General features: G+C 36.3%; 3 protein-coding genes across 3 annotated transcripts; all 3 read right to left on the bottom strand.

Annotated features, from left to right (window-relative positions):
- Positions 1-252: 252 nt before the first annotated feature.
- On the bottom strand, positions 253-2,146 carry LOC122602752 (2-methylpropanoate--CoA ligase CCL4-like). Its single transcript, XM_043775343.1, has one exon. The coding sequence runs from the start codon at positions 2,101-2,103 to the stop codon at positions 454-456; it is 1,650 nt and encodes a 549-aa protein (XP_043631278.1). The 5' UTR covers positions 2,104-2,146; the 3' UTR covers positions 253-453.
- A 5,967-nt stretch (positions 2,147-8,113) lies between these two features.
- On the bottom strand, positions 8,114-10,214 carry LOC122603215 (2-methylpropanoate--CoA ligase CCL4-like). Its single transcript, XM_043775862.1, has 2 exons — positions 9,047-10,214; positions 8,114-8,890 (listed from the first exon to the last, which is right to left on the bottom strand). The coding sequence occupies exons 1-2, from the start codon at positions 10,053-10,055 to the stop codon at positions 8,229-8,231; spliced, it is 1,671 nt and encodes a 556-aa protein (XP_043631797.1). The 5' UTR covers positions 10,056-10,214; the 3' UTR covers positions 8,114-8,228.
- A 2,201-nt stretch (positions 10,215-12,415) lies between these two features.
- On the bottom strand, positions 12,416-15,637 carry LOC122605518 (ATP-dependent zinc metalloprotease FTSH 6, chloroplastic-like). Its single transcript, XM_043778473.1, has 5 exons — positions 15,057-15,637; positions 13,912-14,452; positions 13,509-13,822; positions 13,129-13,369; positions 12,416-12,900 (listed from the first exon to the last, which is right to left on the bottom strand). The coding sequence occupies exons 1-5, from the start codon at positions 15,635-15,637 to the stop codon at positions 12,559-12,561; spliced, it is 2,019 nt and encodes a 672-aa protein (XP_043634408.1). The 3' UTR covers positions 12,416-12,558.

Below are 15,637 nucleotides of genomic sequence, written 5' to 3'. Positions count from 1 at the left end.
ACTGTTTATTGTAAGTGTACTTTTATCACAACTAACATGTTACGAGTATAATAGTAGAGAGGTTTCTGCTCAATTCTGAAAATTAATGTTAAAGTATTACAGAGTAATTTAAAAAACCTATCCAAGAGATTCTGAATCAGAAAAAATATCTGGACTTGCATCCAGGATCATGAATAAGTGACTAACATTTGATGTTATTAAATAAAAATAATAATATATAATTTAATGATGATTCGGGAACTGGAGTAAATATTTTGCATGATACTCCGTAATACTTAGTCGATTGGGTTTCAGTTTTACAAAAGATCGACAATCTACCGTCCATGAGGTAGTTATTTTGTTTAGAATACATACATGATTATTAATGAAAAGAGATGTTTTTTACTTGGAGCTTAATTTTTACTTGAATGTTGAATATTGATCAAATTTTACAGAGTGTTACCCGCAGCTAATTTATATACGGCTTTTTAAGGCAAAGCCCATATCTTTGGCAATTTCCCTTAGTAAAAATTTCTGAATCTTTCCAGTAGACGTTTTCGGAAGCTCATCCTTGAAAACAACCGTCTTTGGCACCATATATCTCGGCAATTTACTTTTACAAAACTGCATTATCTCCTCAGCAGTTGGCCGCGGCTTCCTCAGTCCCTCTTTCAGACTGACGAAAGCACACGGCGTTTCACCCCAATACTCATCCGGCCGTCCCACAACCGCGGCCTCATTCACAGCCGGATGCAAATACAAAACCGACTCAACCTCCACACTACTCAAATTCTCACCACCACTTATAATCACATCTTTTGATCTATCCTTGATTTCCAAATACCCGTCCGGATGCATAACGCCCACATCCCCTGTATAAAACCACCCGTTTTTTATACTTTTCGCGGTCGATTCTGGATCTTTTAAGTAACCAGACATTATCGACCCTCCTTTTAGTACTATCTCCCCTTGAGTCAACCCGTCCCATTTCACTCGCCCTCCAGACTCTGGATCCACAATATCGACTTCCGTCATTCCAACGGTTCTTACTCCTTGTCTTGCCTTAAGTCGAGCTCTTTCGGTTGCTGGAAATTTATTCCATTCTTTTTTCCACGAACATGCCACGACTAACCCACCCGTTTCCGTCAACCCGTATCCATGAGTCACCTCAAATCCTAACGCTTCTGTCCGTAACAAAACGGCTGCAGGAGGTGGGGCCCCTGCAGTCATTATACGGACAGTACGGCTTAGTTTTTCACCTTTCGTTAACATGTTCAGCACAACTGGTGCGCCGCACATGTGTGTGACATTAAGTTTATGGATTATTTTGTGTATAGTTGATGCGTCGAATTTGCGTAGACAAACGTTCGTGCCACCGACCGCAGCCATACCCCAAACGTAGCTCCAACCGTTTGCGTGGAACATTGGCAGAGTCCATAAATAGACAGGCTGTTTTGGTACGGACCATTCTAGAAGTGAATCAAGGGCCACAATAAACGTCCCACGGTGGTTATGGACCACGCCTTTTGGGGCTGATGTTGTCCCAGAAGTGTAGTTCAACGTTAATGGATCCCAATCACTTTCGGGCCGGGCCCAAATGAATCCAGGATCACCGGTTTCCACCATGGTTTCATAAGTACTAATGAACTTAGAATCATTAGTACTAAACGATGCAGGTGCATCATCTGTTATAACCACGAGTAGTGGACAAGGACATTCATCCGAGAGTAGAGAGACTGCTTCTTGAATAAGAGGAATGAGCTGGTAGTCAACGAAAACTAGCTTTGACCCGCTGTGACCGAGGAGTATCGAGACGGTACGAGCATCTAAACGTGTATTGATTGTGTTGATTACAGCCCCAGTCATTGGGGCTGCAAAGTGAAGCTCATATATGGCAGGGATATTTGGTGCTAATACTGAAACAACGTCGCCTTTTCCTATTGCGAGGCGAGAAATGGATGAAGCTAATTGTAGACAACGACGATATGTATCTGACCATGTGTAAGTAAGATCGTTGTAGACGATCGAGGGAGAGTCCGCGTATACGACGGCTGCTCTCTCAAGGAAGCCAAGAGGAGTCAGAGGGCTTGAGTTTGCACCATTAGGCTTCCTTAATGCATCCATTTTTTTTTTTTGTGTGTGTGTTTTGTACTAACAAATAGAAAGGTGCAGGACAAGATATGAAATGAGTAGATGAAGTAGCTGAGGCTGGATTTAATGTTGTGGTCACAATGTGTGCCCTCTGACATGAATACGCATTGCTATATATTGGCTAACTGGTCTATTGTGTAATATATAATATAGTAAATATCATGCACTTATTATTACCTACTATTCTGTAGATTATTATTAGTATTATATGACTAAATCTCATAATCAATAAATTTATAGTTGGTAGTTTGAATAGTTGATAAAAAAAAAAAAGAAAGCATAGTTGATATTTTTATAATTTATATCAGTGACTAGGGGTGTAAACGAGCCGAGCCGAGCCGAGCTCGAGCTCGAGATCGTTTAAGGAGCTTGGGCTCGAGCTCGTTCGAGCCTTAGTATATAAACTCGAGCTCGGCTCGTGATTTGTTAAGAAAGCTTGAGCTCGGCTCGTTTGTCAAAAAAGAAACAAATCCGAGTTTGACTCCTTTAGGCTCGGCTCGATTAGTATATGAAAGCTCTATTAATATAATAAATGTATATATTATTATTGTTATTATTATTGTTATTATATTATATATGAAAGCTCGTTTAGGCTCGCGAGCTTAATCGAGTTATAAATTCAAAGCTCGAGCTCGAGCTCGTTTAGTAAATGAGTCAACAGTTAAGCTCGAATTCTGCTCGACTTCGTTTAAGCTCGGCTCGAAACGAGTTTTTTCGAATCAACTTCGAGTATTTTGCGAGCAGGCTTGATTCGTTTACACCCCTATCAGTGATATGGGTGTGTGTTATATGGTGTTTGACTGTTTCTGTTTGTAACGATCCAACCCGACCCGTTTTAGAAAACTTACCCGACTAGATGATCACATGTTTATTTGACCACATTTTGAGTTACATAAAGTAGGACCCCAATAAAGTTATAACATGGATTATTTCCCCTGTTGCAAAGGCAGTTGGGTGTACTACATACCAAAAACCAAAAGTGCTTAAACAAAACTTCCCGACCAGAAAAGAAATATAGTGTGAAGTCAAAATCATATTTAAATGCAAAACTACAAATATTATGATTCCACTAATTCATTGGTCTTGTTATAATATAGTTGTAGCAAAAATATAGACAATAGTTTATTTTTTGATATATTTTGTCAATAAAAAACTAAAAAGTAAGTAACTGTTCAGTGCCACCTTATGCGGGTTTTGAGCCCCAATACCTCGACGGTGTATGGGGGAGGTTAAGATGTAGGCAGACCTCACCTCTACCTAAGTAGAGAGGCTGCTTCCAGTTTCTACCTAAATGGTAGAAAAGGCCCTCCGACCTTTTTGCATGAGATGAGGATCGAACCCATGACCTCTGTATCCAGAGGCAAGGATGTTTACCACTGATCCAACCAAACTACTTATATATTTTTGTCAATAAAAAACTAACTGTACAAAATGTACATTATACTTACATATCAATTAATGAATGAATTTCCGATAAGTTTACAAATAAGTAGTCTATATATTAATCGATTTATGATCAGGCCAGGCCGAGCCAAAAGGGAAATGGACTAGAGAATGCCTAGAGCCCCAAGTGATAAAAGCCCACAAATTTTTTAGCCAATTAATAAGACAGGGAAAAACAAATGACTATATCTATCTGCAGTTAGAAGATGGTATATGTACGTATTTGAAAGGAAACATATATGATGATTCGTAAGGGAAACAACAAAACTAATACTCACAAGTTGTGAGTCACACCTAGCAATTAAAAAAAGTCACTTATAACTTAGAAAGCGTGGTTTGTAAGTTTCATGCAATTTGCCAATTTGGGAGGATGAATTGTACAATTTTCAAAATGTGTGGGAAAATGATTTTGTTAGAAAAAAAAAGTTAATATATGGAAGATAAAGGATTACCTAATTATATCTTAAAACTAACATATAAAATGTGAATTGTGTAACATCATAATTTAATTATTCACTAGATTTTAGATCCGTGTCCGATACTGTATACGGGCTTACGATATTATCAATATTAGATCTTCATACATCAAATTTATAAAAGATTGTAGTTTCAAAGTTAAAAATATACGTAAAAACAGATAAAAACAAATAGTTCAATTCAAATGTCAAGAATGATATAAAATAATAAACAAAATAATGTAATAAATAGGCATTAGAAGTATATTCACATCATCTTTTGCAAAACGTGTTTATAGACGATATTTGTTGTAGTTTTATTTGTCCTTGCATCTTTGTGGCATATCAAAACCTTGAGACCTTTTTTTGACTCAACTCGAGATGCTGTAACGTACAATTGTCGGTGTGAGAAAACCGAACGTTGTAGATACAAACCAACAGTCGATAATGATTGTCTTTGACTTTTGTTAATTGTCATTGCGTGAGAAACCACCAACGGAAATTGTCTTCTATGAAACCTAAATGAGATTGTTTTATCTGACATTTGTAGCTTCATTCTTATTCTTATATCTTCAAAAAATATAATAATAATAATAATAATAATAATAATAATAATAATAATAATAATAATAATAATAATAATAATAATAATAATTTGGTTTTTGTTAACCATATTATTGAATGATTTTGTTGGTTCCAATGAATGTGTATGTATGGTATTATGCAAATAATGTGACAAATTATATAAGAATTTTCATATAATAACAATTATGACTTTTTTCATATGCTTTGTCAAAAATGAATTTAACTTGGAATACAAATAACCCTCTTTTCAGAGGTAATCGATATTACCCAATATATTTAACTTGGAATTTCATCTAACAATATTTAAAATCCGCTGATCAAATTAATTAGAGATTAAAGGTCTACATAAATATGATCTAGAACAATGATGAACATATAGGCTAATATTTATAATTTAATAATTATCTAATCTAATATAAATATAGATAGATACGTACACATTGTATAGTCGACATTTATATGTATCAAATTCAATTAATAACTTAATATTTATCTTTAGTAGTTTGATGATCTAATAAGTAATCTTTAGGTTAGATGTGATCGACAATATGTGTGTAAATAATATATTTATTTATATAAAAAGTCAAGAAAAGTCAAAATTAAAAATTTGAAGAAATCGAGAATATGATTGATTAATAGTTATTAGAACAAACTGTAATTTGATTGATAAATTATTAGAGCAAACTGTAATTTAGTATAATAAAAGATTAAGAGACATGAACATACAAAAATTGAATTAAGTACTTCCATATTAGTGTATGTGACTATATTGTATGTCGGCCCCCACCATCGATAAGGAATTATGGACTATCGACCATAAAAACTTTCATATTGATTTTTTGGACGTCATCCCACGTGTTTCACGTAAACCATGAATATTCATGAATCTAGATCTTTTCATAAATTAGATGTTAAATTTTTTATTTTTTAATTTTTTTTCTATGTCGTACCTTATTTTTGCTAGCTCTTTGTTAATGATTTGTTATTAATAATACTAGATCACGTTTGTTCGTTAAAACAATAATAAAATCTCTTAAATGTAGTGTAGTGGTTCATTAGATTTCGCTCTTTGAGGACTAACCACGTGTTTCACGTTTCAAACTTTTGTGATTTTCTTATAATTTTTTTGTGTAATACGCATGCATGTAGTTATATTTTTTTTAAATACGCATGTAGTATCTAAATTTCAGGTCGCACATATTTCAAAATATAGGTTTTTCACATGGGAATAAGGCCTTTGTAACCTGCAGTTTTTCTGTCTCTTCCTTACTACCACATTAGCTTTTCTCTCTGCTTAAATCACTTCTTTATACTCACTATCAACCATACCTCTTCTTTACCTCTTCCTCATCCATTCCTTCATTTTTATCTAAAATACAAAATGATACATAAATAAATTAAAAAAAGGAAAGTGTTACATTATTATTAAAAAAAAAAACAAACTTCAACGTTGACGATGGTTTCTGGCAAGTTCCAAATGTGTTCGACTAGAGCGCCTCGAAGACGGTTGTGAGCTAGTCGCTCGATCACATAACTCTCCCATCATACGTAACTGTGTTCCAATTCGTTCGTCCCAAGTACGAACTGGCCTTTGGGTGGAATTAACTTCAAATCGAGCGGACTAATTGCACAACCGTTATAATCAATGACCATGTTGTGCAAAATCACACAAGCGTACATCGTACGTTTAACTTTGTTGATGCTCAATGGACGCGCTCCATGAGTTAGGATTTACGTCTTTCCTTGCAGCTTCTTGGTAGCGCTTGAACTTTGTGGTCTTCAGGACCATGAGACACTTAAAAGACTTCACAAGTGTTGACCATTCAGGATAAATAGGTACCGTTGGCTAGATAATATCTCTTTGTAAACTGCTTGCCGTTAGCGGTAAAGTTGACCACAGGAGCTCTATCTTCAAGGAGCTGGTCAAACAAGTCAGAATCATTGAGTACGTTGATGTCGTTGTTTGAACCGGCGGATCCAAAGTAAGCATGCCAAATTCACAAATCATATGAGCTTCAAGCATAATCGCGGGGAGCCCTTTGTCGCCACGAGTGTATTGGTCTTGCCATGCGGTGGGGCAGTTTCTCCATGGCCAATGCATACAATCAACGTTTCCGAGCATACCCGGGAAACCATGCACCTCCAAATGTTTCGCGGTCAGTCGATCAACATATTCTTGTGTCGGTTTTCTCATGTACACTACGTGATACAACTGAACAATGCACTTACACAAGTTGTTCAAAGCTTCGTATGACGTTTGTCGACCCATTTCCAAGTACTCATCTAATTGGTCGGCGTTGGCACTGAACGCTAGCTGGCGTACATCGGATGTACATTTTTGAAAAATGTTTAAAGTGAGAGCACCACAACATTGAAAGGAGGATTGTGAAAGTATTGAAAGTAAGCTGGTAATGGTTGTATGGCGTTAAAAGTTTGTATTTCTTTCACTATACGAATAAACAATTCCTTAGGCATTCACTAGACGGGCTACAGGGCAAAGTAATGATTAAATAAACGGGTTGCCGCTTCGGCATGGTTTCCGGCTATATACCTTATTGGTGCTCTTGGTATATTTACCTGTGCTGAAATTTCTGCTTCTCTTTCTTCATCTTCCAAAAAAGTAACAAATGTGTTCAAAATTTCTGGATCTATTGTGTAGCTACGAATGTATGATGTTGAATATTCGTCGGAACTTGACATTTTTTGTTTTATTAAATGTTGGATTGTTTTTAAATTTGTATGTGTGTTTTTTTTTTCTTTTTGGAATGAAATGGGGTGGATGATAGAGTAATAGAAGAGTATATGTGTGTGTTGTTTGAAAGCGTAATGTGTGTGTGTGTGTCTTTGTGTTTGAAACAGTGAGTAATGTGTTTTTTAAATAAAAGGTGAAAAAGGAAAAAAAAAGTTACCGTTAAAATAAAAAAAATGTTTTTTTTGTTTACGTTAGCCGGGTCCACCACCACCTCTTCCTCACCCGGCGATGGTGGAAGTGGCCATCTAGGAAGAGCCACACCGGGCTTGCTGCTAACGCAGGGAGGGAGGACGAAAGCCACGCCAAGGATGAAGACATGCGTTGGCATAGGCCTAAGACAGCTCTAGTGGATGAGGGATTTATGACATTTGAAATTATATTAATTGCTTGGATGTAAAAAAAGATGAAAAATGTGGATGGGAGACTTTTGATGTTTGACATTAGATTGCTTAAATGTATAAAAAAGTGAAAAGAACGGAGGGAAAGAGAGATAATTGGCATGGAAAGGGAACAAAAGTTGAAAACAAGTCAAACGGTTCACCGCGATAGTAAAAAGAAAAAGGTCGGAACGCGAGACGGGTATTATAGTCGGCGTTTCGGATGCGACCCGGCGCCGAATCATGTGATGGAACACCTTGTATCTCACAGTCTTATCTTCTCTGTTTAAGTACTAAGTAAGGACTTTTTGCCTTCTAATTTTGTAACCAGGTAGTTGTGTTTGTCACTTATCATTTTTAAAGCAAGGTTGTTCGACTACAAATAGTGATATATGTTAGGCAAACTCATGTCTCATCTTTTAGTTGTACACATATGTTCAATATATGGACCATCTAATCTAAATACACATATAGAAATTAAAGATGTTACATACGACTATTCTTTGATGGTCCCATTTTCTTGGCAACTTGACGAAGCACAAACTTTTGGATCTTCCCAGTTGACGTTTTTGGCAACTCTTCTTTAAACACTACCGTTTTCGGCACCATATATCCAGGTAACTTACCTCTACAATACTCCGCCACCTCCTTCTCCGTCACTTTGCCTTTCATCTCCGCCTTCAAACTCACAAATGCACACGGTGTTTCTCCCCAATATTCGTCCGCCCTTGCCACCACAGCCGCCTCATCAATTGCCGGATGCGTGTACAAAATAGATTCCACCTCCACACTACTCAAATTTTCTCCACCGCTGATAATCACATCTTTGGATCTATCTTTAATTTCCATGTACCCGTCGTTATGCATTACCCCCACATCACCCGTATAGAACCATCCATTTTGTCTCATACATTTATTTGTCCCCTGCGGGTCCTTAAGATAACCCAACATAACACACCCTCCACGTAAAACCACCTCCCCTAAAGTTGACCCATCCCGAGTCACACTCACTCCTGACTCGGGATTTACAACATCTATTTCCGTAAATGCAACGGTTCTCACACCTTGCCTCGACTTCAACCTTGCTCGTTCAGTGGCGGGCAACCTGTTCCATTTCGGCTTCCATGCACATGTCACCACTAATCCACCTGTCCGTCCCAGACACACAAAACAAAAAAACTAATAAAAATTGAGATTTGCTAATGACAGTGCGCTTAGAGCTGTCAGTAAAAATATATATTTTGAATTAACTGTACTCAGAGTTTTCTTTTATACAAAAATTTTTCAATGAATATAGTAATTACCTGTTTCGGTCAACCCATACCCATGACTAACCACAAACCCGATGGACTCTGTCCGGGCCAACACAGCCGCCGGTGGAGGAGCTCCGGCGGTCATGATCTTCACTGGATGTTTCAACGGTTTCACCTCCGGCATATTGGATAACATATTAAGAACAACCGGTGCGGCACACATATGTGTCACACCGTGTTTATCAATCGCATCATAGATAACCCCTGCATCAAACTTCCTTAAACATATACTAATACCACCAACCGCAGCCATACCCCAAGTGTAACTCCAACCATTCGCATGAAACATAGGCAAAGTCCATAAATAAACCGGTTGTTTCGGAACAGACCATTCAATCAAAGAATCAACCGCAATAAGAAACATCCCACGGTGCGATTGCACGACCCCTTTAGGATCCGAAGTCGTACCAGAAGTATAATTCAAACTAATCGGATCCCATTCGGATCTTGGTCTAATCCAACTAAAACCCGGATCACCTTTTTCAACCATACTTTCATAATCACTTACAAAAAAGTCTTCCATTGATCCCATTACTTTTAGCCCTTTTTCATAATTATCGTTTATTAAAACTAGCATTGGTTTATTAACACTATTTGGAAATAAATTAACTGCTTCAAGTATAATAGAAACAAATTGACAATCAACAAAAACAAGTTTACTTTCACTATGCATTAGAATAACAGAAATCGTACGGGCATCAAGACGAGTATTGATAGGATTTATAACAGCACCAGTAAATGGTATAGCAAAAAATAACTCAAACATAGCAGGAATATTTGGTGCAATGACAGAAACAACCTGTTGAGGTTTATTAATTCCAAGTAAATGAACAATTGATGAAGCAACTTGAAGACATCTTTTTAAGGTTTGGTTCCATGTGAATGTTGTGTTGTTGTATATGATAGAAGGACAGTCTCCGTACACCGTGGCACATCGGTCTAGAAAGGTTAAGGGAGTGAGTGGGGTTGAGTTTGCTGGACTGGGCCGGAACTGATCCATGGAATGATTTTCTGGCGATCTATAGAGATGATATATATATAAGTTGTTAGATGTATAGTTGAAGAATCAAAATTTGAGATGATCACGTTGGACTTGGACTTTTTATTGATAAAATTAAAATAGTGATGGGATGATAACATAATTGGCAAATGGCAGGACATTTAACATGTGGAAATCATCTGGTATTAATTGATTTTATTAATTAAACGTATAAAATATATGTAGATGTAGATGTAGATGGATATGGTTATCTAGCCTTTCTAAGACTAGCTAGTGATCACATATCACATCATCGTCTTGTTCGGATCTGGAAATTTTGTATTGGCAATAATTTTATTATACAGTAATGTAGTATTTGTTTTCATGAATATGAAATTGAAGTGGACGTTTAAAGTATATTTACTTATTTAGGAGGGTTCTCGTACACATTTCTTTTTCTTATCTTTTTTTCTTTTGTGTTGATGAGTCATTGACATGTTAGTTTTTATAGATTTAATTAGATGCACTTAAGGAAATTTAATATTGATTCCATATTATATAAAAAAAAAAGTGAATATAGGTTTGTTTCACAACAAATCTCTCATATTTATTTTTTAATACATTTTATAAAAAAAAGAAATCGGATTGCGAAAATCTCTTATATAAATAAAAATAAAATGTTCCTAGATGTTTTTCCTATGTGGCATGTCAACTTTTTTTTTTAGGCTATTTTCTAGAAATTTATATATAGATAATCAATGGGGTGAAACCTCAGTGGTACCGTTATAATATGAACATATGTTGTATGAGACCACGGATGAATGCTAGAGGTCACATATAGATAACCAATGGGGTGAGACCTTAGTGGTACATATATGGCCAAGAGGTTTTCCACTCATTTAGATATATAGATTTGCATCATAATCAGTCAATATATAGTTATCTTTTTTAACCGTTTAGATTTGGTTATTGACATTTTCAAATTTGATGGCGATATTAAAAAAATACTAAGAAGTTCGTGACCATTTTTAAACAATATTTGAAATTACCATGGTAATAAAAAAAATATAATGTGCATATGTAAATAGTATATGAGTTTTGTTAGTAACAGCCCTTAGGGTTGTCAGTAAAAATTAATTGGGTGCATTAAAATTTGTACCTTACTGTTAGAAAAATCAGGGGGCGGTTTTTAATATATAATGTACAAGTTTTTAAACATATAATATGTTGTTAGTGACAACCCTAATTATCATTTAAATGTTAAAGTTGTAACACATTGTATATTTTTCATTTAGTAAATCTGATTCCAACTAAATATTTTTTAGTCGCTAAATATATAGAAGGAAATTTAGAAGGAATTTTTACAATAAAAAAATTACATAACTTGAAAATGGTTCAGTCTGATTTTATTGAATTTGAACCAAAACCAAATATTTGGTTTGGCTTGTTCTTGGTAAACTTGCTTTGATTTGATTTTAGGTTTAAACTTCCAGAATTGTCAGCTCAAGTGAACCAAAAGAAAGTTATTTATAGATGGATTAGTCATGGTCGGGGAACGACATATATACTTCCATTTTTTAAGCTCGATGCTCGCTTATATGTTTTTTATATTATTCATCGTAACTGTATTGGAGTAGTTTGTAAAAAGCACTACTTGGTCATACCTTTGTAGCCCGGATGGCAAGCTAGGCCCTTGAGGTGTGTGTGAAGATGAGCATCTCATCAAGAACAAAGCACCAAAAGACACCAACGGAAAAGTAAAGTTGGCCAAAAAATTGTAAATTTTTGTTTTCATTTTCATTGAATTCGCTGCTTTCGCTCTTGCTTCAGATACACAAGCGCCCGCTTCTCCTATGAAGCCGAGGCCAACTCTGAGCATATTTGGTGTGTAAAGTTGATTTTGGATATGGGCCGATTCTTGTACATATTGTGAAGTTCTGTGATTTGCATAGTGAAGGACTAAAGAGAAAAGTTACAGTTGACATATCGGTTTGCGTTGAAAAAGTTATATGTTGTTCGAGGAGAACATTGCACAAGATTAAATAGAAAACATATAATGCGCACCAGAATGTTGGTAGCACGAGTCTATGTAGTTTGATCGTTTGGTGAACTATATAACTAAAAGGTTCATTCTAATGGCCTAACTTCATGGTGAGCAGGAGGGCCCTGCCCCTCCACAGAATTGTCTTATCATATGCATATGATATGTAATTATAGGTTAGGAAGTTGTCATTTAATGTATTTTCAGAAGTTTCTAACATTTGGTGATGTACACAAGTCATTATCAGCAATATTTTTGAAGTCTAAAAGGCAACTATGAGCGCACGAAAAGAACATTTGAATTGCGATACCATAATGATATGAAGCTACTAAATATTTTTAACTGTATGTTACGCGAACAGAATGCACGTCTATGGATATTAGAACTTTAGAAGCGAATGCGATCCTAAACCAACATGGAGTACTAAGTACTAACGGTTACTTGAGTTATATATCTACAATATGTATGAAATGTGGAGAATCTCTATGCACTGATTAATTCGCGTACATTTTTCTTCTCTATATGTGCAGAAAATGAATCAGAAAACTCGGCTAGGATTGCTCTGAATTCGTCGCCAGTAAGGGTTTCTTTCTCTAGTAAGACATCTACTAATTTGTCAATCGCATCTCTGTTGTTCCTTATATGTGATTTTGCAATCTCATATGCCTTTTCGATTATACATTTCACTGATCTGTCTATATCTTCTGCAAGTTTTTCTGACATCGAGTTTCTTGCTAACATCCTTAACACCACATCACTGCTTGTTACTGCTGGATCAATCAATGACCATGGCCCGATCTCTGACATTCCAAATCTTGTGACCATCTGTTCACAAACAAATGCAAATTATTGGTTATTTTCTGCGATTTTTGATCAATTTACTTCTTTCTCCCGAAATTCTACACGATATCGAGAGCCCACAAGTTAGGACTATTCAAGGGCTTCAAACTTCTATATGTATTCGAATGTGAGGTGGATCATTACACTTGAGGTATACATGTTTGAAGGAATTTTTTGAAATGAAGATATATCTTTAGAATCATGAGATTTTACCTGTCTTGCAATTTGGGTGATCTGGTGCAAGTCCCCTGCTGCACCAGTAGTGATTTCTGGTTCACCAAAAATGACTTCTTCTGCTGCTCTACCTCCTAGACCACCAACTATTCTTGCAAAAAGTTGTTGCTTGGAGGTTAGAGACGGATCATCATTAGGCGTAAACCATGTTAGTCCACGAGCTTGCCCTCTAGGTACCAAAGTTACTTTTTGCACCGGATCATGCCCTTGAGTCAAAGTCCTGCATTTACCAAAGGATCTCAAAATTCAGATCATATTTTGAACATCATTATGCACCCAAGTATATCATTTTAGTTGTATCACTAAGTCACCATGCTATAACAAGGCAATCGGATGGTGGTAAGGTAACTAGTACTTACGCACAAACTGCATGACCAATTTCGTGATATGCCACTAAGATCTTGTTCTTTCCATCTGTCATTTTAGTTCCTTCTAGTCCTGCAACGATTCTATCAATTGAGTCATCAATCTCTTTCAAAGTAATCTTATCTTTCCCTCTTCTGGCAGCAAGAATAGCTGCTTCGTTCATGAGATTTGCCAAATCAGCACCACTGAAACCCGAAGTACGCATAGCAATCACACTTAATGACACAGATTTGTCAATCTTTTTGTTCTTGCTATGAACTTTCAGTATTTCTTCTCTTCCTCTCACATCTGGCAGACCAACACTTACCTGCACAAAAATAGTCCAAGATCATTCTTTTCTAGTCAATTTTTCGCTGTACAAACTTTTATTTATATTTTCTTGTTTATATTACTAACCTGTCTGTCAAATCTTCCTGGCCTAAGCAAAGCAGAATCAAGAATCTCGGGTCTATTAGTAGCAGCAATAACAATGACTCCACTATTACCACCAAATCCATCCATTTCTGTTAGGAGCTGATTCAAAGTTTGCTCCCTCTCATCATTACCTCCACCAATTCCAGTTCCTCTTTGTCTTCCAACAGCATCTATTTCGTCTAGAAAAATCAAACAAGGCGAGTTCTGTTTTGCTTTGTTAAATAAGTCTCGAACTCGTGATGCCCCTACACCTACAAACATTTCAATGAATTCTGATCCAGATAATGAGAAAAAAGGTACGCCTGCTTCTCCAGCTATGGCCTTTGCTAGCAGCGTCTTCCCGGTTCCTGGTGGACCAACTAGAAGTACACCTTTTGGAATCCTTGCACCAACTGCAGAAAACTTCTCTGGGGTCTTGAGAAACTCGACTATCTCTTGGAAGTCTTGTTTTGCTTCATCAACACCAGCCACATCATCAAATGTTATGCCAGTATTGGGTTCCATTTGGAACTTGGCTTTGCTCCTGTAAACCAGTGACGTCTTATCATCACTAATCAGGTACAAACTCTTGTTCGGTATAATCTTTAATTAGAGTGGTTCAGTTACTAACACATGTCGTATGGCTAAATATAATGCAAAAATAACCATTTATGAATCTTATAGCTAAATATCATTCATTCATTCATATGCTCGAAATTCATATCATTACAGTTATTTTGTAAAATAATGCCTGTCAAAATGGGTGGGTTGGCATCGGAATGGATAAACTTTGACACTGTTGAAAGAGTTAGCCCGAAACACTTTTTATCCAGAAATCTGAATTATATTATGTACATATTTAAGAGTCTCAACTAATGATATAATAACCAGAAATTTGAATTATATTATCTACATATTTGACCTCTTTCCTATTAAGCAGTTTTTTTAGTCTATCTATTTGATCAGTTAGAGATAAAAATGAGATGAACTAAATGGGTCAGAGATCCCCCTTACAGACATGACCTAAAAAAGAATTAGATAGCACTTGGCAATAACCAGATGTAAGACCTCATGTCACATAAAACACAAGACTCTAGTTATAACTTACTAACCCCATTATGTGTACAAATATTGCTACTTGAACTTACCTTCCTAGCCCAAATGGCAAATTAGGCCCTCCAGGTGTGTTTGGAGCTGAAGATCTCAACAATAAAGCACCAAGAAGTATCAACGGAAAAGCAAAGTTAGCCAACAAGTCAAGAACAGCAAATGCCATATTCATTTCCATAGGATGAGCTGCAAAATCCACTTCTTTCTCTCTTAATTTCCTGACCAACTCTGGCTGTAAGCCAGGCAATTGAACCTTAACTCTTTGAATCTTATCAAGAACAGGATTCAATATCTCAACAATAGCCACTGTCCCATTTTCAAACAAGTCCACTTTCTTGACAACACCTTCATTAAGGTAGTCCAAGAATCTTGAATAAGATATTCTACTTGAAGTGGCTGCATCCGGGCTTTCGGGCTCTGCTTTTGCAGATTGATCATGGTCAAGTACACTAGTAGTACTGCCTATAAGGGTCAAGCCAACATTTTGTAACATGTTTCTTCTGTTGAACTTGTTAGTGTCTAAAGTTGATCTAGGACATGGGGTGTTTCTTGTGTCTTTTGTAAAGTCTTGTGATTTGCAAAGTGGAATGTGAGCAAAAAGAGTAATTGCAGTTGACAT

Source organism: Erigeron canadensis, chromosome 6, assembly GCF_010389155.1.
Source record: "Erigeron canadensis isolate Cc75 chromosome 6, C_canadensis_v1, whole genome shotgun sequence".
In the NCBI taxonomy this organism is placed as follows: domain Eukaryota; kingdom Viridiplantae; phylum Streptophyta; class Magnoliopsida; order Asterales; family Asteraceae; genus Erigeron; species Erigeron canadensis.
This window is presented reverse-complemented; position numbering and strand designations above follow the sequence as displayed.

Excerpts from the sequence above, each read along its gene's own strand:
- LOC122602752 (XM_043775343.1), bottom strand. The coding sequence starts at position 2,103 with ATGGATGCATTAAGGAAGCCTAATGGTGCAAACTCAAGCCCTCTGACT.
- LOC122603215 (XM_043775862.1), bottom strand. The coding sequence starts at position 10,055 with ATGGATCAGTTCCGGCCCAGTCCAGCAAACTCAACCCCACTCACTCCC. Across the intron at positions 8,891-9,046 it reads GTATGGGTTGACCGAAACAG|GTGGATTAGTGGTGACATGT; the intron begins GTAATTACTATA and ends TGGGACGGACAG.
- LOC122605518 (XM_043778473.1), bottom strand. The coding sequence starts at position 15,637 with ATGTCAACTGCAATTACTCTTTTTGCTCACATTCCACTTTGCAAATCA. Across the intron at positions 13,823-13,911 it reads CAGGAAGATTTGACAGACAG|GTAAGTGTTGGTCTGCCAGA; the intron begins GTTAGTAATATA and ends ATTTTTGTGCAG. Across the intron at positions 13,370-13,508 it reads ATTGGTCATGCAGTTTGTGC|GACTTTGACTCAAGGGCATG; the intron begins GTAAGTACTAGT and ends TGGTAAATGCAG.